This window comes from Macrobrachium nipponense, chromosome 14 (genome assembly GCF_015104395.2).
Source record: "Macrobrachium nipponense isolate FS-2020 chromosome 14, ASM1510439v2, whole genome shotgun sequence".
Taxonomy (NCBI): domain Eukaryota; kingdom Metazoa; phylum Arthropoda; class Malacostraca; order Decapoda; family Palaemonidae; genus Macrobrachium; species Macrobrachium nipponense.
Genome location: NC_087207.1, coordinates 59092063 through 59115499, shown reverse-complemented (window position 1 = coordinate 59115499; position 23437 = coordinate 59092063). Strand labels below are relative to the sequence as shown.

Here is a 23437-nt window from a genome sequence, read left to right as displayed (position 1 = left end):
TTTTGAAAATTGAAATACGGGACACTTAAATTGATGAGGTAGTTAAACAATATAGACACAACTTATGCGAAGTTATGCACGCAATGACGCAGGCAAAGTCCTTCTCAGCCTTCTTTATTGACTTTTGTTTTGTTTTAAAGTGCATTCGTTGTAGATTTTGTTACAAACAGCTGTTCATTACATGTGTCAAAGCATTAGAATATTGCAATCAAGCATGTTTTGCAGCTTTGAAGGATATTAATAACAAAAGTGACTTGCCATAATATATTGAATAAACTGCAGACAATAAAATACATATGATGAAAACCTTTCAATAATCCTTTTAGAATTATTTTCCTCATTGTTGTTAAGTTATTTTCCATTTGTCATATTTTGCACTAGATCCAACTGCTCTCAAGAGATGGTGTTTGGTTTGAGCATATGTGATGAACTCCGAACAGGACAGTGTGAAATTGCACTTTATCTGTAGTTCTGACTTGATCAGCTCTACACTGCACCGGTTCCTACACCCAACCCATCGTTGGCCCATCAGAGAGAACACTCGCTCCACTTGAGCGTTTGAAGGGGGAATGCTCAGTACAAATTTTGCTAGTTTATTGTATTTTTTTTTTTAGATATTGAAAATACGGGACAAAAGGCGTCGCAGGGAGGGTCGATACAGGACACGGGACAAATGTCATAAATATGGGACAATCCTGTCAAATATGGGATGTCTGGTCACCCTGGTACCTGAACAACTGGTTAGTGATGGCATCAACAATATCAGAACTATGTCCTCTGGTCCTTTGTGTCAAACCTGAATATATCTGGGGCTCATTAAGAGAAGAAAGCCCTGACATATGAAAGGATCAGGTGATTATCTGGTCAAGTTTTAGCGAGTTCCCACCCCCATTGATTTTGCAGCTTCATTTCCAGACTAGATAAAAATTTAGGTGGTGATTGCACGACACTTGATGCATGCAGTGTTATTGCTGATCATCTACTGTCTGTCAGACAACACACTGTGGTCTGGATACATCAATCACCACAAATGTAGGCATGTAAGAGTAAAGGGTTTAAATGAAAACCCACTCTGCAAACCTTCCTTCAGCATTGGTACTGGTGGTGATGTGGGCACACAGGAAAAGCATAAGAATTCCAGAGGTACCTGAACATCTGGTTGGTGATGGCAGCAACAGCAACAGAACTATGGAGACCTCAGAGCCGTTTGTGTCAAATCTGCCAATACCTAAGATTTCTTGATAACCAGGATATGTCATACCTTGTGCCATTCCAAAGAGCAATGTATATGAGTAGCAACATCAACAGATAAGCAGCTTTAGTTCAAAAGAAAGGATCTGAAACCAATCTAGAATGATCCATAAATTTCAGCTCATGCCAGATCCTACAGCCAAGTATTGGCACTTCCTGATAAGGCATCAGGTGTCTCCTTCAACAAGTCATAAAGTGAGGCCTACCCCACCCTACCTCCGCCAGCCCCACTGATCTCACAATCTCACTTACAACTGCAAAACAATTAAGTTATGACTGATATTTACCTGTGAGTCCTGGTGGTATGCGTTGTGCTATTGCAGATTATCTGCTGTCTTTCAGGTAAAGGACTGTAGCAAGGGGTCTTTCAAACATCACAAATATAAGTATATATTTAAGATAAATTTGTGTGAAAAAACAATATTTTAAAATAAAAATGTAGTTTTCACTTACAAAAGGATATGGAAAAAAGTCTAATTAAAAATATTTATTGAGCAATTTTTAATGAAACTAGATACTTTGGAAAAAAACAAATGTATAAAATTCTTATGACACCATTATTGACATAACTGAAAAGGAATGTATTTACTCATGTAAGACTTTCATACATATAGGATTATAACTGTTAAAATTTTACTTAATATCAAATACTATTAATCTAAATCAACTCCCTGTAAAAAAAAAAAAAAAAGGTGCTCATAAAATTTATATGCACACAAATTTTCGTTTTTAACTGATACCAAGCAGAAAAAATGGAAATGATATCTTCACTACAATGTATCAGCAGACATCCTCTTGATAGTTGAAAGACCTCTGCAAAAAAAATATATATATTATATTATCACTAGTTTAAGAGAAAACATTCATACATAACTATTATTGAATAAAAATACACTACATTTTATTAACCTAAAAGAATACAGCATTTCACAAGTTATTGTTTTTTTTATTGATAAAAAAATGTACACATTAACTCACCTTTCATTTCGAGACACTTTGTAATAATACTCTAAGTAATCTCGCATGGCCAGCTTCTGAAGGAACTCCATATCATGAGTAATTACTACTAACTGGAAGTTCTTCTGATGTCTTCGCTTTTCAACAATGCTGAAAACAAATTGAATTTACTTGTAACTGAATTTACTTGTAACTTGAGGATTTCAGACGATGTGCAACAAGTATTTACTCTTTTGTTTTTAACATTTGACTCATCATTCCTCTTTCACTGTGTTTCTTAGTACAGTACATCTGTTATGACTCATGACTATCAAGATTTTCCCTTTTCTCACTTATTCCAACAAACTTATTCTTATTTGTAATCAAATCCCTTATTTTGACTACCATTCCCTCCCAACCAATCTTAAATGCCTTGAAACTCAGTTTCTGAGGAGCATTATTTTCAAAAACATTTTCAATATACTCAGGGCAGTGGAAAAGGTTCATGCATCACATGTACAAATTTATAAGTTTTATTGACTCGAGATGTAATATAAGAAAGACAAGCATGTTTGATTGTCTTTCTTATATTACATCTCAAGTCAATAAAACTTATAAATTTGTACATGTGATGCATGAACCTTTTCCACTGCCTTTTTCATTTGATCTACAAGCTAAGACTTTCAGACCAACTGATACTTTACTATTTTTTTCTTTATATTCATTAAGAGAAGTCATTGTTATTAGCAGTTCAATATCAAACTATAATGAATATGAATAAATCACAAATTTAAAGAAAAATATATTTCACAGACAATGTCAAAATGTTATGTCTCCTTTTAACTGAGGAATTCCCAGTTCTTGTATTTGTTATCTTGTACCTCCCTTTTCTGTGGAAAAGGGAAATGGAGAGCAATCATGTTATACTAGAAAGTTACAATAACTCAGGAACTTTGTATACTCCCTTTAAAACAAAAAATCTCAAATAACACACACAGCCTACCAGTAAACTCTCTAAATACCCCTTTACCCTCAATTAAGAAAGATATTACTGAATGCAAATACAGGTATCTCAACAAAAGGATAATAATAAAAACTTGCATGCAACTTACTTGAGAAGAGCACTTGCCAAAGCCTCAATATTTTCGGCATCTAAATTGGTTGTAGGTTCATCTAGAGCTAATATACCACAGTTTAGACTGAATGTTTCTGCTAATGCCATCCTGGAATGGAAAACAAATTGAAAAGTGAGACAAGTAGGAAGGAAAACCTAAAATCCTTAATATAAATCTAAAATTAAAAGCAGCTTCATTATTCAAGATTACGCTGGCAAGAGCTCCACCCAAAAGAAATATAAACAATACCTTATAATCAAAGAGGCCAAAACTTTCTGACCAGCAGAACAACGGCCTCGCATGTCCATTTCTGTACCATTCTTTACCATAACTACTCTGTAATTGTAAGTTCGCCTCTTATCAGCACCTGTAACAAAAATGACAAAGGTCTATTTTTACCACCATTTTAAGACTATTATTTGCTATTTTTTAAAAGACACGACTACTTATCATCTTAGACTTAGTATCATTAACAGTTTTAAATTAGATTTTCACTTCATGAAGTTAGTTATGCATTGTTCTCTCCACTTTATTCTGACTAGTACACTTTTCTTTCAAAACTCTTATCTAATAACTCAACAAGCCTTGTCCTTCAAAATTCATACTTAACACTTTAACTAACTGTTCCACATCAGTTCCAGCCACATGACCAAGCCACTCAAATCTATTTCCCTCTTACTGGACACCTTTCTACTCCTTCCCCCAATATAGCCTTCCCACCACACTCAGGACATGTATTTAGCATTCTATATTCACAACTTTTCAAATTCTCCATTTGTTCGTACCCAAGTCTGAAGCACATAGTACTACCAAAAATACCTTATTTAGCATCATATATTTTTTTTCCCGTCAGAGCCACAATTTCAATCTCAGTGCATAAATTTGATTACATTCATACCTACTTTCTTTCTGTACTCCAGAATTGACTTAAATTTCCAATCAATGCTTATAAAAAGACAAAATTTTGATTAATCTACATTTTTCATACCTTACAAACCTTTGGTCTTAACAGTAAGATAAATCTTCTGGGGCCAGCTGGAAACTGGTTAAAAACAACAGAAAATTGTATATACAAGGAATCTGTGGCATCTGGCATCTATAGTGTAGATGAGACGGAAGCTAGTCAGTGAAGCAAGCTTAAACACATTTAGTTTTTCTTCAACTGCCTTGGAGAGCAGATGTTTGCTTTTGCTCTCCTCCTTCTGAGCCAGTTTTTTTTGCTAAGCCTGTGATTCCTTTTCTCCTTTTTGTGCTTTTTGGGTGTATGTGTGTGTCTCGTGTTTCATTATGGTTTCTCCCATCAGATCTAAGTTGTATGAGCGTCAACGCATGTGTCCCAGCCTTCCAGGGTTCCTACGTTCACGCTTCCTAGATTCCACCTTGATTGACCCCATACAACTTGCAGTAGGTGTCGTTCCATTTTTGTAATGTAACCAATCCATGCCCTGAGTGTCGCTCATGGCCTATTGAGCAGTGGAAGAACTTCTACAGAAGGAGCATCGTAGGAAGTTGGCGCGACCATCTTGAGAAGGATTCTCTCCTCCTCAAGTGGACACTTCTGCTTCTCCTTCTAGATCTATTCCTTAAGTTAATGCCTTGCCTCCTTCCTTTCCTTTCATTAATTCGTCTTTGGAAGCATCAGAAGTTGCTCAGGGTGATATTACGTTTAATGCTGCCCCCTCTCTTTCAGGGGTCCATTCAGGGAGGGAGGAGACAGAGACATCTTGTTCTTTGTGTCAAGAAATGTAAAATATACTAAACCTAGCTTTAAAGACTGTACAAATATGTATGACTAAAAATTCTCAAGCTATAAATCTCTTAATATTATTCCACAAGCTCAAATTTACCTTAAGAATTTCTTCTCAGTCCAGAACCCCTCTAATATGCCTTCAGTTCATTATATTCAACGTTTTCAAAAAATCTCTCCACATATATGAAATTCTCCACTTTAGTTATTTCTTTCCCATCTGAAGTTTGAGCAGTCTCAAAAAAATGTTGATGATTTGAAACTTTTCAAGTTATAAGAGCATTACTATTTCTCCCTATTGATCAAAGTAAGTTATATCCCTCATCAATAGAGAAATTCACATACAAAAACATCATCTATAGATTTATATAAACAAATATGACTACTTATCACCAATGGTACTTGTCTAGTCAAGAGATCACAATAATCAGTAAGTCTTGAGAATGCAAAGGCATTTAACTAACCTTGTGATACACTTTCATCAGTCTTGATTTCTATAAAGTCAATATCATTTCCTTTATATGTTGTTCGCCACAGATCCCTGATGATTGCATTTATTGTATGCATCTTGTCAGAATGGAAACGCATGATGGCACTGTCTAAAGCAGTGTAATACTTGTCAAGATCATCAATTGCAATATCAGTGCACTGAAAAGAAAATGGAATAAATTTATATATATAGTTCTTCATTGGCATAATTTTTAACACAAAATTTAACTTGCATTACAAGAATTTTAAATGTCAATCAAGATACTCAAAACATTAATATGAAAAATCTCAAAAAACAATTTTCTTGTTTCATACATGCAAATAATAGGCCACAGAACAATTAAAAACTAGTGCTACTTACCCGATAGATTATGTAAAGAACTTGTGAAAGAACTTATGAAGTAATGGCTTTTAACAACAAAAGCAAAAATCATTTTTAAAACCTTTAATATGCTCATATGCTATTACAAAACACAGCTCCAATCTAAATGAATAGTGACAGTTGGCAATTGAAGCACACCACTAGCTTTGGCAATTTTCAACTACTGAAAAGGGTAGTGGCATTACCAGATTGGCACTTACAGTTGTCTTACATGGCACACAGTAGTTGGTACTAGATTTTTTTTGCCAAATCCCTAATTGCACTGCTTTTTTTTAAACTGATACTTTTCCTCCTTTCCCTTTGATCTCTTCCCACTTACTATTATATATTGTAACTTGCCCCATTTCATCTCTCATACAAGAATAACTCTTTGGGCAAGACTCAAGTCTAGAAATGACATGCCTTTTTAAACTAATTTAAAAATAAGATACTAGTACTCGGTTGGTATTTGCAAACCAGAAACTTTATTCAACTGGATGGCTAGTGAAAAGGAACATCATAATATATAGAAGATACATACGTACACAGTTTGGTCAACTAAATATACTGAGAAGGGTCAAGCTACCTTTTACTATGAAGTACTTGAAACGACAACTTCTACGTCTAGACTATTCTCTTACTAGTTACAGGCTGGAGAGCTAAAAGGGGAAAACTGAAGGGATTCAATGAAAAGTACAAGGGAAAAAATGCAGCTGGGCCAAATGAAGACTGGAAATAAAAGTGTTGCGATTATAAAACATACCTTTTTCTCAAAATATTTGTTTTTGTAATTAACTTCAGCATCCCGAAACTCCTTCCGTGCTAAATCATCTTTCAGCTTCTTGACTTCATCTGTTATCGTTCTGGAACTTCCATCTATTTTGGCACACTGCAGAGATACAAGTTGCACAGGAACACAAATTACTCTAGCTCATTTTTCTAAGTGTTATTAGTCTCACAACAATTATATAAGAAAAATTCCAATCTATTTGTAATAAAATATCAAATATAGCACTATATAATTTCATAAAAACAAAAATGCTTAAAATACAACTCTAAAAATCAATTAACAATTTTCAACTAAAGCATCCATAAACTCATAATTTCACCTCTACTTTACAGATAATTCATTAACAGGTTGTGAAGAAACTACTGAAGACTTTTTCCAATAAAAGCCCTAATAAACATGATTAACAAAGTGTGTAAATTCTAACAAAAGTTGATTAATACAAAAAAAAAAGAAAGATGCCCTAAAGTAAAAATCTCATTTCAAAAGCAAACTCACAATGAAGTTGCAACTCAGTCAATAACTAGACTGTTTTCTTTGGTTTCCTTAAATTAACAATCTTCCTGCCTTACCTCACTGTACATTTCTTCATACTGAACATTCAACTGATTCTTTTCATCACGGATACCAGTCTCATCCTTATCTCTGATGGATGATTTAATACTTTTTATTTCTTCTTCCAATTTCTTTGCTTCCTCTTCCTTTTCTCGAATTTTCTTTTCATCATCAAGATTACGCTTTCTTGCCTGCAATGAACATAAAATCACACATGAGTAATACACAACTGAAAGTCCTTTTACTAACACAAAACCTTAGGTATAAATTCTTTGTTTTTGTTTGTTTGTATGGTATTTTTACGTTGCATGGAACCAGTGGTTATTCAACGACGGGACCAAAGACTTTACGTGACTTCCGAACCACATCGAGAGTGAACTTCTATCACCAGAAATACACATCTCTAACCTCTCAGTAGAATGCTCGACAATCAAACTCGCGGCCACCGAGGTGCACGCCAAGACCATACTGACCACGCCACTGAGGCGCTCCTTAGGTATAAAGATACATATTAAAAAATTACCGTTTTTAAAAATACTAAATCGATTAATTTATAGTTACCAAACTGGTGTGACATCTAGGTTACTGATCAGAATAAAATATTCAGTACACTGTATTATAAAGGGAAAAGCAAAATCAAAACATTGAGACATGAGATTTACTTAGTTTCACTGGCATATCTGATAGATAATGGGGATGAGTATTAAATAAGGAAGCTTCTCACGAAACTGCCCTGAATTGTTTCCAAACTTGACATTCACTATGTATTGGTTGATATTTGGAAAGATTATCTGTCAGTTTTATGAATTTAATCATTATTATTATTTTTTTCTTCTGGGTTAATGAAGTAGGTACAGGCATTACACATTTCAGAAATGTCTACAAAGTGCGCAGTTAATTTTATTGGATGTTTTTACAGAAGTCCTCTCTTTCTGTTTGAAATGGCGCAACAGTTGTTCTTGTGACATCATAAGATGCCTGGAAGGGAAAGATGAAGAGTGGCATGGCGAGAGTGACGAGTCAGCGGTAGTGGTGTAAGGTTGTGAGCACTCGTTTGTGGTTTGTCGGTCGGTTTGTAAGCCTGTCTTTTGTTTGTAGTGGTTGTGAGCTGGATTGGACAAGAAGTACAATGGGAACAGAAGTGTAAATTGTGTAATTGTTGCATTTTGGACGAGCTGAGGATTTATTCCAGGGATAGAAGTGTGGTTAACCAGAAATGGATGGATCTGATGATGAGCATTTGGGGATGAAATGAAAGTGGAGAAGAGAATGTCAGAGATTTAGTGGGATACGGGGCGAATATAAATGACGGAGAGGCCAAGTAGAAGATTGGCTTGTGGTGTGTGGAAAAGAAGTGAAATAGCCAGAGATAGAATTAAGAATGAGCATATAGGAAAATCTTTAGAAGTGACAGAAGGGATATATAGAGATGAACTTGAGGATAAAGAGGGTTCAAAGATAATCTTATTCAAACTAGATGAAGTATACATCTAAAGGAGAAACAATAGAATCTGGAGAAATAAAGGAAGAGAGATGGATAAAAGGAAAGCATCAAATAGCTGTGCATTGACTAAAGCAGGAGTTTCAGGGGAAAATATTAGAAATTACATAGAAGGAAGAGAATTAGAGAATAACGGAGATTAGAGAGGATTACGATAAGAAGAGGTTGGAGAGTAGAGAGGAGATAAGTGTGATTATCTGTCAATTTTATAAAATGACAATTTGTCCAAAATTGCATTTTTCCTAACTATACAAACCTGAGGTCCTTTTACAATAGGAAGGTACTAGCGGCAGCTGGATAGGTCGTAAGCTTTCGAACAAGGGGTTCGGTAGTTAACTGCTTGTCCGACAGGCGCGCGCGCGCGCGCGACTGGTAGGTAAACAAATCACTTTTGCTTTTGGCCCAAGCAAAAACTGCAGAGTGAGGGGTGGCATGAGGTGGGGCTATGTGTAAAAGGACCTCAGGTTTGTATAGTTAGGAAAAATGCAATTTTGGACAAATTGTCATTTGTTCCGACACGGCATACAAACCTTCGGTCCTTTTACAATAGGAAGACTCACTTCTTGGTGGGAGGAATCTGAGTCTTTTGTGAACAGACTGGTGTTCGCCCAACCTTGGAATGCCTCCCTGGTCGTAAGAGCGAGGGAGGGATCCAAGCCTCTGTCCGATTGATCGGGTGTGCACCGCAGATCAATGGTCAGACCTCTGGACCAAGTACTAAGAGAGAGGCAAGCGTATCTCTTCGTACCAGCAAACAAGAACAAGTTCCTATTTGCAAGAGGCAACATAACGTTATGGTTTGTCTCTTGTTGGCATCCACTTCCCCCCCCTTGTAGGAGGAAGTGGTGGATATTCGCTCCCATCCCTAGTGAAAGGGGATAGGATGGGGCTCTGTCGAGTAGCTCACCGGCATCTCGTCCTTATCCAGCAAGGTGATGACCGTATCCCCCTACCCACAGGTAGAGGGGTAGAAAAAGATAGGAAGAGAAGCCAGTCACTCTCTCATTCACTTATCTATTCTTACAGTCACACCAGGACTCCGATGCTGTTCAGCCTGCTAGGGTCTGGGTTAGCTAGACAACGTGTTGAGCAGCCACCACGGGTCCTAAGGAAAACGATCCAAGGACCTGTGGGCAATATCCAAAAGGTAGAAGGAGGTGCCAGTGGTCTGGTTGTACCAGACCCCTGCCTTCAGTACCTGCGCCACGGAGAAGTTCTTGTTAACTCGAGAGTGTACTTCTAGGTCATCTTGGTGCTGACGAAGAGTCTTCAACACTCAGCCTGGGATGTCGAGTTTCTTCAGAAAGCGCGGTCGCGCTTTCACAGGACAAAGCAGCATCTCCTTCGCATCGAAGGCGGTGAAGTCCATTAGGGAGGGGATTGTGAGGACTCTAACCGATCGTCAGGAACCGAAGGGTCAGAGTCTTCGCTACGAATTCGGTACGAAATCGAGCGTCACGAATCCCCATCCCCTGGATGCTTGACTTCGCAGGAAAAGTCATGCAATTACCTCAGAGGAAAAGAAGGGAATGGTCGTATGACCTATCCCTCTTCTCGACTTCGGTGATGTCCTGTACCCATACTGGTCTATCCGTCTGCCGCGACGTTGTTGTTCTCGGTAGTGGATAGGACACCGACACTCAATGGTGGGGGGTGTCGATGGTATGGGTACTGTGACAAGCCGTTAGGACGAAGAAAAGATTGTTATGGAACAACCGAACTAAGTCCACAGCGAAGTTCGTAACAGACTTGGGCGCTCTGACAGCTGCCTACTGACTGCGTTCGGTAGGAGGCAAGTTGTCCAAGCACCCGAGCAAGTCACGTGACCTTCGCCTTAAAAGGGTTATGCCAAGAGACTAAACAAATAATTTGTTCGTCACCGATGCCAGAAGGCAAGGTTGATGACTCTCTTAAGGCATGTGCCCAACAGGCGAAAGTCAATTGCCTTCTAGAGACCGAGGTCCTTGATGGCAAGATATCTCATAGTATAGTTGATTCTCGGGTAAGGAGAAACAACACTATGTGACGTTGAAGACGAAGGTGTACAGAAAATGCAACCTACGTCTTCACAGCTGAACCGAGAGAAGGATTCTCAAGATTCTGAACCTGTGCTACAAAGACTGAGAACGCTAACCGCTATTGATTGCTGTCCGGTGAGGATCGTAGTTGCAATAAAAGCGGAGCGCTTCCAGTAATGAAGACAGGGAACTGACTACTGCCTGAGAACTGCTTCTCATGGGCTGAACATTTGGAAGTAGAGCTGTCAGGTCGGAGAGTAGGCGATGTCTTCTGACATATCTGTTAATTCGGGGCGAGCAATGAAATTGCACACTACGAATACGAGATATTTTGAAGACAAACTCAGATGTCTGCAAAAAATCATTCGCATTATCGCAGTGCGATGCAGCGGTTGACTAGTACAGACTTCTGTTACCGTGCGGTAAACAGAAAGATGAAAGAGTCCAAGAGATATCTCTGTTGAAAATTCTCGCAATGTCGAAGGCGATGAAATCGAGCGTCACAGCAGTAGATGGTCCTTCATTATTGCGAGAATCCCCGTTAATCAGAGACCTAAGTCCATGATTGTTGGGCAGAGATACGGTTTCCGGTAGTCAATCCAACCAGGGGAGAGAGAGACGTAACCGACCGTGCATCTCCGAGACCTAGCTGATACTGAGCCGCTATCAGGCAGTTCAATACGCAGTAGCTCTCGGTGACTCGTCATCCTGAGTTGCCAGGTAATCCATTATTCCACGAAGGAATGCGTTCGGCTAGAACCATCGAGCATAAAGTAATACGCTCGAGCAATTATATTTACCGAAACGGATTTCGGTAAATACAAAAAGCTGATTTGGTGTTGTCATGACAATACCAAGTATCTAAAATCGAAACTGATAACTGCTGGGAGGTTGCAGCAACCCCGAGTTGCAGTCAATTAAGATACAATTCGTCTCGGTCACAAACCGTAGAGTTAACTACGGTATGCGCCTACCCCACGGACAATTCAACTGTTAAAGAATCATGTCGGCGAGGGTAATATACGTAGTATTATTTGTAGGGCTTCTGTACCACGACCTCCATCCTAAAACAAAATCTTTTCCCCCTCGAGGAATGAGAATAAGGATTGGAGATCGACCGCCTTCGTTCTCTAGTCAAGAGAGTGAAGGAGAAGTCTTTCCCAAAGGAAAGCTTCAATGGTGAACAGAATACCGAAGACGATAGTTCAAGCCAAACTGGAAGTTCCCGTCTGTTCTTCTCTATTCCAGGTTAAGCGCCTACTGTGAGATACTCTTCTTTCAGCAGCAGTCTTCTTCCAAATGCTAGAAATTACAGGAATTCGAGCATAAGCGAGGTTCCCGATTATCGTGTAACAATTATCGGGGATTCTCGCTCACTTTGGACCGTGGTCTCGCCTAAGTGTTTGGAGATCGTAAAAAAACTCGAACACTCTTGAGTGCGCTAGAAATTCCGTAGAATTCTAAGCACTCTGCTGGAACCCCCCACCGAATTCGTCAAACGATATCGGCTGGTGGTCCTTCTCGATTCCCGTAGAAATCGAGAAAGGGGCAGGATCCCTCCTCAATGACCGGGGCTTACGTCAGGTAGGACCCGAAGGTCCCCCCGGTAGCGCAGCCCCTAACGTGGGATCTTTACAGAGAAATCTCTGTAGGATCCCTCCCCTTTCCCTCGTAGCCGTAAGGAGAGAGGGAATGGGGGAGGAATTGGATACTGGCTCGCCTTCCCAGCGGAACTAGCAGTTGGAGAAGAAAAGGAGCAGCCATCGCCGAGCCTGGGAAAACGTAGCGTCAGGAGGAAAACGTTTTCCCGAGGAGGGTTACGAACTCATACTGTAGGTAAGTGTCTGCCGCCACTGTGAACGTCGTCTGGGTGGGGCTGATCGACACCTGACAGGAGAGAGCCGATACCGCTCCGACTCATTCCAGTCCTCGTCGAGGTCGAAACCTCAGGAGGACCGAAGGGGTATTTAAATACGGTGTCCGAAGACACGTAGAAACGCCCTCTGTCGCAGTAGAGGAGGTGAAGTTGATTTATATATTGTATAATTGTTATGGGTATTTTATGCATTGTTGAAATATGGTGGGTGTCCTATATATAGACACATTTGGGATAGATTCTAGAAGGTGTCTGTTGATGTATTTAAGTTGTGTTGTGACGTCATAGGCTGTGACGTCATAGACAAGATGGCGGCGGCGTCGGCAGGATGTAAACAATAACACGGGGCAGTAGAAAGCACGTGTTGGTGGTGTGTGGTTGGTAGGGGAGAGCTCTCTGTCTGGTAGGAGTTGTTTTTTGGGTCGTAAGTCTTGTGGTGCTGGTGTTTTAAGGTGATTTCTGGAGTGTACTGGAGTTGGAGAAAGCGTACAGGTGGTAGATTATTCATTTTTATAGAGAAAGAAAGGAGTTAGGCTAGGCCAAAATTCAAACTGGTAGCAGGAGGCGTGGCGTTTGATCAAAATGATGCCTGGATCCGACAGTGAACAAAGGGAGACTACTAGATGGAGAAGGGAATGTCCTAGGTTAGCGGGATACAAGAAGAATACAAAGAATGGAAAGGTCAAGCCGAAGATTGGCTATTGTTGTATGGAGAAGATACAAAATACCCGGCGATAGAATGAGAATGAGCTTAAAAGGGAAAGCCCGAGAGCTAGTGGAAGCATTAGATAAAGATAAACTTACTGGTACAGAGGGTCCAAAGTTAATCCATAGAAACTAGATAAAGCCTATCTAAAAGACTCGTAATGGAGAATTACGGTAGAATAAAAAGATACCTTCTAATAAGAAGAGAATCTAGTGAAAATATGGCGGACTATTTAATTAGATACGAGAAGGCAGCCATCTGAGTGTGAAAGAGCAATGGGGAAAGGCGCGCTTGAAGGCGAGTCAAGGGGTATCATGTAATAGAGCAAGGCAATCTCACGGAAAATCAAAAACAAATGGTATTATCGGCTTGTGGCAAGAAAAAGCTAGAGTACGGAACAGTGTCGCAAACAATGAAAAGACTATTTGAGGGATTTAGGGGACTAAAGAGGAACGGGACTTAGGGTGGGGTTCGTCAGAAGGCAATGCCAGTTCTGGGGAGGGAGGGAGGGAAAACCAAAGATATCGGGGAAGATGGAACCGAGGAAGGGGTGGTAGAAATCCTATAAACAAAGAAGGGAAGGTAACAGTATGTGCAATATGCAGCTCAGAATGGCATTGGGCTTGGGATTGTCCTCAGAATTTTCATAATAGGAAGAAAACTGAAACAAGACTAGAAGAAAATAAGGTAAAAACAGAAAATGGGACAGAAGAAGAGAGGTTTATGTAGGAGAAGTTAATAAAATAGTGGAAGCATCATGGGAGGTGGTTGATGCAATTTTGGACACAGGGTGTAAATCAACAGTTGCGGGGAATTGTGACTAGCACGTATTGTCATGGATTTGAGTCAGGAAGAGTTGAGGAGAATGAGGGACACTAGGACAGAGTCTAATAAAGTGTTTAATTTTGGTGAGACATCTTATAAGTCCAGAGGAATAATAGAATACCTGTGATACTAAAAAACAGAAAGTTTTATTTGAAGACGGAAATTCTGCAAGGTGATATACCCTGGCTGATAGGTAAGCAAACCATGAGTAAAATGGGTATGACCCTAAATTTGAAAGAAAATTGTGTCATAGTAGAAGTATTAGGGGGAATGAAAGTAGAGTTAAGAGAAGACGAACAGGGTCATTTAAGAGTGCCTATAAGGAGGAGGAAGGTAGAAGAATTATTACTGGAGGGTTGGAAGGGAAAGAATCCGAGGGAAAGTTAAGAACACAATGAAGAAATTACATTTACAGTTTTGGTCATGGAAGTGGAGATAAAATATGGAAGCTAACAGGCGAGGAATCACAATGGAGTAATGGGTTAATCGAAAAAGAAAAAGAGGAAATAAGAAAGTTACTAACGGAACTGATTAAAAATTGTGAGGTTTGTAAAAAATACAAAAGAAACCCCCGCCAAACCGGTAGTAGGCTTTTCTTGGAGTAAAACGTTCAATGAAGTCGTAGCGATGGTGTGGGAGAGATAGAAGAGAGAAAGTTCTTGGTAATAGTGGATTATGGCAACGAGATATTGTCAGGCCTGTTGGATAAAAGATAAGAAACCAGAAACTATAATAAAGATACTTTTTGAGTGCTGGTTTGCTATATTTGGAGCACCCTCCAAAATATTGTCAGATAATGGGGGAGGAATTTTCAAATGAAAAAGTAAGGAGGATGGCAGAAAAATGGAATATTAAAGTAGTTAGCCACAGCATCAGAATCTCCGTGGAGCAACGGATTATGTGAAAAGACCGTAGCATGATCAAGGGAAGTGTAAGGAAGATGATGGAGGAAGAGGAAGTAGATGGTCCTAGCTTTGAAATGGGTAGTGAGTGCTAGGAACTGTTTAATGAATAATGGAGGTTTCTCTCCCACCAATTAGTATTTGGAAAAAACCCTTCACTGCCTAACCTAATAGGAGAAGAAAGTTCTAGTCCTGCAAGCAGAGAAAAAGGGATGGAAGAGGGTATGGTAAGGGACACACTGAATGCAATGCACAAGGCCAGAGAAGCATTTATAAAAATGAGTCCTGTAATAAAATAAGAATAGCGCTAAACAAAAACATCAGAGAACATAAATTTGAAGAAGCAGTGGTAGGAGATGAGGTATTCTATAAGAGGGAAAATGAAAATGAATGGAGAGGACCTGCTCAGGTAGTGGGAGTATCAAAAAGGGAAAACAATACTAGTCAAACATGGGGATTCTTTAAGAGAAGTAGCTAGGGATACATGTGACAAGGATTCAACGACGATCACCAGATACAGAAGAGATATCGGCTAGAATAGATAAATCCCATGGGGTTGAAAGGTAGGTCAGATGGCCCAAATGAAGGGAAAGTAGATTGGCTGGAAGGAGAGGGAGATAATGGGTGAGAGAAGGAATGCAGACACAGAAGAGACTATAGAAAGAGAGGTGATAGAGGAAACAGTGGAAGATACGGGCAAAGTGGGTCAATAGAAAGCGAGTTAATGGAGAGATACCAAAATTCAAAAAGGGAAATAGAGTTAGGGCTATAAACAATGATACAGGACAGTAGAAGAATGGACTATTTTAGGTCTTGCAGGAAAAAGATCAAGCCAAGCATGGGCTGATTCGTACAATATACGAGGACTCCACAGTCAGGTGACAAAGGGTGGGTTAACTTGAGGGATTATAGTCAGGTAGAAAAAAATTGAGATGAAGAGGAGGTGTTGCTGGGATTTGAAAATAGAAGCATAATGGAAGCTAAAGAAAAAGAACTTCTAAGTTGGAGAGATAACCAGGTATATGAGGAGGGTAAATGATGTTGGACAAAAAGCTATATCTACAAGATGGATAGTAACTGAAAAGATAAAGGGGGGGAAAGGATATGTAAAGCAAGATTGGTAGCTAGAGGGTTTGAAGAGAATGGCTGAGGTGGGAAAAGGAGTCCCACATGCAATGCTGAAATTTTAAAATTCTGTCTAACCATAAATAAAGGTGAAAAATTGGAATGTTATACATTGGATGTCAAAACTGCATATTTACAAGGTGACGAGATACAAAGAGAAGTGTACTTGAAGCCACCAAGGGAAGATGGTTGGAGGGGATTATGGAAGTTGAAGAAAACAGTCTATGGGCTCAAGGATGCAGCAAAAGCATGGTATTGTAAAGTGGTGAAAGTAGTGAAGGAGCTTCAAGGTGAGAGAAGTAGACTAGAAACCTAATATATTCTTTTGGAAAAAGAACAATAAATTGGAAGGCATTTTGTGTACACACGTAGATGATTTTTGCTACGGAGGAACTGAAGGATTCTTAAAGGAAACGATTGGGAGATTGAAAGGGAAATTGCAAGTAGGAGAACAAGAGAGTAAAAGGTTCAAGTATATAGAGTAGTAATAGAGCAGAAGGAGAATAGATTTTCCCTTAATCAGTGGCAGTATATAAATTCCATAAGAGAACCAGAGGCTAGAAGATATACGGGTAATAGAGTGCTAGAACAAAAAGAGTTAACAGAGTACAGATCAGTGGTATGGACAGCTGAATTGGGTATCACTACACACGATGCCAGAAATATCATATGATATTAGCGAATTAAGTAAAGCATTTAAAGAAGGAACAACTCAGGATATGAAGAAAACTTATTAAAATTGTGAGAAAAACTAAGAGCATGATGGGCGAAGTTACAATAAGTGAGATGGAAGAAGAAAGGGTTTATTGGGAAGCCTATGCAGACGCTTCATTTGGAAACATAGAAAGATGGCCATACTCAACTGGGTTTTATATTATTTCTTTGACAGATGGAAGAGGAGAAGTCCCATATGGTGGAAGTTAGGAAATCCAGGAGAGTGGCAAAATCCACCATTGAGGCTGAAGCCCTGAGTGTTGGGGAAGCTGTAGAAGGATTGATATATTTCAAGCATTTGTGGGAAGAGGTAGTAGGAGGGAGAAATTTAGAAGCCTTGGTTAACACTGATAGTAAAACACTAATGACGCCATCAAATCGAGCACTGGTGTAAGTAGCAAGAGATTAAAATAGATATTGCTGCAATAAGGGAAACCATTGAATCCGGGGAAATAAAGGAGGTGAGATGGATAAAAGGAAAGGAGCAAATGGCGGATGTATTAACTAAAGCAGGAGTTTCAGGGGAATGTATTAGAAATTATGTAGAGGGTAAAGAGTTGGAGGACGAAGGAAATTAAGAGGGGAATACTAGGTTAGGAAACAGTCGGAGGGGAGGGAGAAAGGATAAGTGTGATTATATATTGTATAATTGTTATGGGTATAGATAAGTGTGATTATATTGATAATTGTATGGGTATTTTATGCATGTTGAAATATGGTGGGTGTCCTATATAATAGACAACATGTGGTAGATTCTAGAAGGTGTCTGTTGATGTATTTAAGTTGTGTTGTGACGTCATAGGCTGTGACGTCATAGACAAGATGGCGGCGGCGTCGGCAGGATGTAAACAATAACACGGGGCAGTAGAAAGCACTGGTTGGTGGTGTGTGGTTGGTAGGGGAGAGCTCTCTGTCTGGTAGGAGGTAGTTGTTTTTTGGGTCGTAAGTCTTGTGGTGCTGGTGTTTTAAGGTGATTTCTGGAGTGTACTGGAGTTGGAGAAAGCGTACAGGTGGGTAGATTATTCATTTTTATAGAGAAAGAAAGGAGTTAGGCTAGGCCAAAATTCAAACTAGTAGCTTGTTCGACCGGCCAGAACTGAGAGAGCCTTCTTGTCCGGAGACGAGAGACTACCTGGTTCAACACAGTCGGCAAGCTCCGATCGCGGCAGACCCACCGTCGATTTGGGTTCCCTCTCGGCCCCAAAACGACTCGAGCCGAGACGTGGCTCTGCTGGTGGAAGCGGCGATCCTTCCCCGAGGTCATTGTGCTGACGAATCAGCGCCGTAACCTCGGCAAAGTTCCTCTGGATCTAGGAAGTCACAGCATCTTGCAGAGTGGGACCGTTAAGCCCTTCGAACAAGAGCATATTCCGAGAACCTTCCTCCTAAGAAGGGGGAACAGCGACAGCCCTCTCGGTCTTCCCCATCCACTTGCGCATACGTCCTGGCCGGTCCAAGAACCGTGCCTGGCACGTAGGGCGTCGTGGTGGGATCATGAGGGGCGCACCCCTCACGATCACTCCTCAATACCTCGCTCCTCCCGGTGTAACCCGAGGAGGTTGAAGGTACGGGAGAGGCAGACCTGACGCTCCCTCGTTGTCGCTGGCAGAACCAGCAGGCTTGGAGGGCTGCAGGGCGATCGTCAACCCGCGGTGGCGATCGAGCTGCAGGCCTGGTCGAACCGTCTCGCTGTGGAGAACGGCTGGACTGAGCACAGCGGCCCACCCCGATCTCGAGTGTCAGAAGAGCTGGTGCTGGTTGCCGTTACCCGTCGCTTTCTGTGAGAGCGACGGTCAGGCGATCTGCAGGCTCCACTGTCACAGTGAGACCGGTGCTTGTCCTCACGGCACGTCACGTCGCTGGTTCCAGCCGTGCTGGCACCGCGAACGGGAGGACCTCTTCCCAGCCTCAGCCCGTGGTCGTCGTGGACCGTCACGTCCCCGGGTAGCCAGCTGTTCGCACGCGAGAGTGAGAGCTGGTCTGGTGAGGAGTCGCTTTGATGAGCGGCTGTCCACCAGTTCTTCAGCCCCGTGCCGTGAACCTGACGCTGAGCGGACTCAGAGGTCTGGTTCCTGGCTGCACGGTCGCTGGTAGACGACCGTACACTCGGTACCTCCCGCGAACGAGAGGCCGAGACGGACCCTGATGCAGTGGCAGAAACCACTGACACCAGGCGAGGAAGTACCGGTGTTAGCCGGTACCCCTCCCCCTCTGGTCCCGTAGTCTTCTTCCTTGCGGAAGAAGAGACGGGCCCCGCTCCCGAAGGAGCAGGAGGACCAGCGGAAGGAACCCTCCCGTCCCACCGAGGTGAGACGGGTCCCGAGAAGCTCCCGAGGGAGACTTCTTAGGGAGGAGGAGGCACCTTCTTCTTCCTCGGCTGTGAAGCCTTAGAAGTCGAAGGGGAAGAGGCGGCAGCCGACGACGATGAAGAAGATGAAGACGACGACGACGACACCTTCCTCCTCTTCTTCGTCAGCTTCCTCAGGACAGACGTAAGATCTGCTATGCCAGGGCGGAGCCGGGGCTGCTGTAGCCGAAGCCACAGGGTGGGCCCGGACGCACCTGTACAGACAGACCAAAGTCTGGGGTAGTACCACCACGAACCGGGACGACATCAGCAGGGGTATGGGCATCGCAGGAACAGCAGGCACAGCCAGCACAGCATCGGTAGGGACAGCCAGCGCAGCAACGGCAGGGACAGCCAGCGCAGCAACGGCAGGGACAGCCAGCGCAGCAACTGCATGGACAGTCAACCCAGAATCGGCAGGTACGGCAGGTAGCACCGGACCGGACAGGAAGTGGAGCATCAGCCAGCAACATCCTGGTACCGGCGGCAGGTCCAGGGGCGAGCTCTGAGGCAGCGGAAGAGTGGTCGCTGCAGCGCGGCAACCACGAGCGGCGGCGGCACGCCCCCCATCTCGGTACGGCGAAACGGCACTTCACAGCGGCTGTAGGCAAGACTGCGACCACCACGTGAGGCGAGTACACCAGGTGAGGAGGGACGTCGTCACCTGTTTTGCGTGGTCACCAATCCATGGTGACGCAGTAGGCCCAGACATAGAACCGCAGCCCCTGGACACTAGCACGCCCTGCAAATGGAAGGACGCCCATACCTCACCAAGGTCCACCCACGTGGCAGTAGCACCTGCGGAAATAACAGTAGTAGCGATTAGTGGGGGGGAAGTCCCCTCGCGCGGGGGGGTGAGCCCTCTCCGAACGAGTGGAAGGACCCCTAATACAATTGTACATCGGGCCGAGCGCCCTCCCGCGCTCGACGGATCGGGCGAGGAGAAGAACGCCGATAACCTCCCCCCCCAAGGGGAAGGGCCATCGTGGGAGCTGAGCGGGTGGGGGTTCTCGTTCCCCACCCCCGCACAGTACCCATGTACCCAACACAATATAAGAGCCGAGAGCAATCGTGCCATCGGCCCGAATGCAAGGGCATAAGGATCAATTCCCTGACTGAGCGGAACTTGAAACCAAATAAATATTGATGCAATCAATAATAAGGAATAAAATGAAAATGCATCTTGCATTACGATTCACTTCACAATGAATAAGGGCTCGGATCGAGCGCATTTGCGCCCTCGGTTACCGAGCGCAAGGTAAAAGGATCCATTCCTTACCTTTATGGATCAAGGTTTATGGAAACCTTGATCCATAATGAATTGATGCATTCAAAAAATATATGAAAATGAAAGAATACTGCGCTTGCGATTTCACTTCATACAAATAAAAAGGGGAAGGATCAATTCCCGGGAAATAGCGGAAACATTGATCCCAGTAAAACAATGCAATCTCAATAAAAAATGAAAATGAAAAAGAACTGCACTTGCAATTTCACTTCATTCAAAATAAAAAGGGAAAGGATCAATTTCCGGGTAAGCTCGGAAACTGATCCAAAATGAGTATTGCTACAATCAAAAAAAATAATATATGAAAATGAAAAAGAATACTGTACTTGCGATTCCACTTCCATACTGAATAAGTTTTTCCAACCCAATATACGCTCGGAGCGAGCGCTCCCAGCCCTCGGCACCGAGCATACAAAATACGAGGATCATTTCTGGAAAATGAATTCCCGCCACTTACGCCCTTCAGTCCACCCGGCACTCGGGTAATCGGAGGGCGTGGTGAAACCAAGATCCTTTAATTCACAATTGAATTTCAATGGGAATAAATATGAAATGATTGTACTTACAATTCAGTTTCACTAGATAAATAGAAAAAGAAAAACACAATCATGCGAAAGCACGACGATGAAGCGGGCAGAGAGCGATGATACACGTCCACACGCCAGCAGGCCGAAAGCAAAAGTGATTTGTTTACCTACCAGTCGCGCGCGCAGCGCCTGTCGGACAAGCAGTTAACTACCGAACCCCTTGTTCGAAAGCTTACGACCTATCCAGCTGCCGCTAGTACCTTCCTATTGTAAAAGGACCGAAGGTTTGTATGCCGTGTCGGAACAAATTAACCTTTAATATTTTTTATTTTTTGGGTTAGTGAAGTAGGTATAGGTGTTGTACATTTAAGAAATGTATACAAATTATGCAGTTAATTTTATTATATGTTTTTAAAGTAGTCCTCTCCTGTTTGAAATGGCGCAATGGTTGTTGTTGTGACATAAGATGCTCGGAATATGGGAGGGAGGAAAGAGTTGTGTGGCGGGAGTGACGAGTCAGCAGTGGTGGCATAAGGTTGTGAGTGCTCTCATTTGTGGTTTGTTGGTCAGTTTGGAAATCTGTCTTTTTGTTTGTTGTGGTCGTTAGCTGAATTTGACAAGAAGTAGAGCGGGAACAGGTGTGTAAATTGTGTAACTGTTGCATTTTGATTGGGCTGGGAGTTTACTCATGATGGATGTGCACATAACATGTGAAAACTATATAAACAGGAGAACAAACTCATGCAATATTAAGATTTACTGTTACAGTCATCAAATTTTACTTAAGGAATGGGTAAAGTCCACAAAAATGTTATGAACATTGAGGCTAAAGATTTATGACCAGGTAAAACTTATATTCCTTTCAACTTAACACACTCAAAGGATTTTTAAAGGATATAAGTAAACACGTCATGATAAGATTTTAACTTAATCACTTATAATTTCACAGAAGTTTTGCAAAAATATCACAACATATCAATCACAAAAAAACAAAGAAATAGAGCAAATTCACCTAAAACTGAAGCTAATGTTACTATATATTTTGGAGTAAATTGTACAATCTCTTAGAAAAAGGAATTATTTTCCAAGGTGTAAACACATCCCAGTGCATAAAACATAACTTGAGCTTACCTTCTGATTACTCAATTCCCTGTCAAGCTGACGCTGGTCATCTTCTAGCATCTTCTTACGTGCATCCAGTGAAACTGAAGTATCATCTAACTGCGTTAACTTTTGCCTGCTCTCTTTGAGAAGTTCTTCCTTACCACTACGAATGTACTCCTGAATGCTGGACTGAAGATCCTTTGCTAATTTTTGGTCTTGGCGCACAGTTTGCAACTGCCAAAATGAATAAATGCATAATGGAAATAAACACAAGAAACACTGATTTTCATTCACACAAAATAACTCTTACAGATATATTATAATCAGCATTAGCTTCCTTCTGATGTACACAATGACTAGAAAAGTTATCTTTTACTATTTCCTTCTTTAAATGTATCAACATAATTCTGAGTTACAGATAGATAAGATTTTACAGTATACATAACAAAACATCAATTGCACACTTAAAATCGCTTAAAATAATACCACTTTATTGACTGTTGAGAATATTTGTGCATGATGTTGCACTTCGCACTCGTCATTTGTTTATGTTTATGTTGTGAGGGAGGACCGAGTGAAGCGATACAATGTAGGCACTTGGTAAGTCAGATCTCTGAAGTAAACAAAGTCAGTTTTTTATGCCTGCCTTTGATTTATCCTGCCATGCTGGTTTACACTATCAACAAATGGTAGCACAGCATGGTCGTGGCAGAAGGAGGAGATTAAAAAGTACTAATTTAGAGGAAGACGTAATCATAGCTAAAGTGGCAGGCAGCTGGTGTTGTCAGTTTTCAGTGCTGGTAAAAGCTATGATCGCTGGAAACGAGCTGAAAGCATGGCAGCCTGTCACAAGTATCAAGAAAAAGAAAGAAGCTATGGTTGTTGCCCTGTCCCTCCCAGAAGGAAGCGAGGTAAGGAGCAAGATTTTCAAGGAAGTGGATACTTAAGAGTTGACAGCTGAAGATGGAAGGAAAGTAATGCTTCAACACTTGGACAAGTGGTACAAGAAGGATGAGATGTCAGCAGCGTATGAGGCATAAACTAGGTTTGACAGCTACAAAAAGGAAAAGGAACAAACTATGGAGAAGTACATTTTGGAATTTGTGAAGAGAAGTGTAGTTATGTAGAGGTACAAAGTAAGTACATACAAAAATGTAATTTAGCATTTAAGTTACTAGACGGTGCAGGGGTACAGGTTAAAAATTAACAAATAAGTGTTCATTGCAGTGTCCTTTAGTGAAACAGATAAAATGTTTGATTCCA

The 23437-nt window shown here is 41.4% G+C and overlaps 1 protein-coding gene across 1 annotated transcript in view; it reads right to left on the bottom strand.

The window, feature by feature from the left end:
* Positions 1 to 1725: 1725 nt before the first annotated feature.
* Positions 1726 to 23437, bottom strand: part of LOC135226541 (DNA repair protein RAD50-like) — a gene marked incomplete at its 5' end in the record, with an annotated part of 80703 nt that continues 58991 nt past the window's right edge. Inside the window, 8 exon segments of the mRNA XM_064266199.1 lie at positions 1726 to 2064; positions 2230 to 2358; positions 3300 to 3410; positions 3552 to 3669; positions 5514 to 5697; positions 6663 to 6788; positions 7259 to 7432; positions 22202 to 22408. Of these exon segments, the coding sequence (XP_064122269.1) occupies positions 2022 to 2064; positions 2230 to 2358; positions 3300 to 3410; positions 3552 to 3669; positions 5514 to 5697; positions 6663 to 6788; positions 7259 to 7432; positions 22202 to 22408 (1092 nt within the window).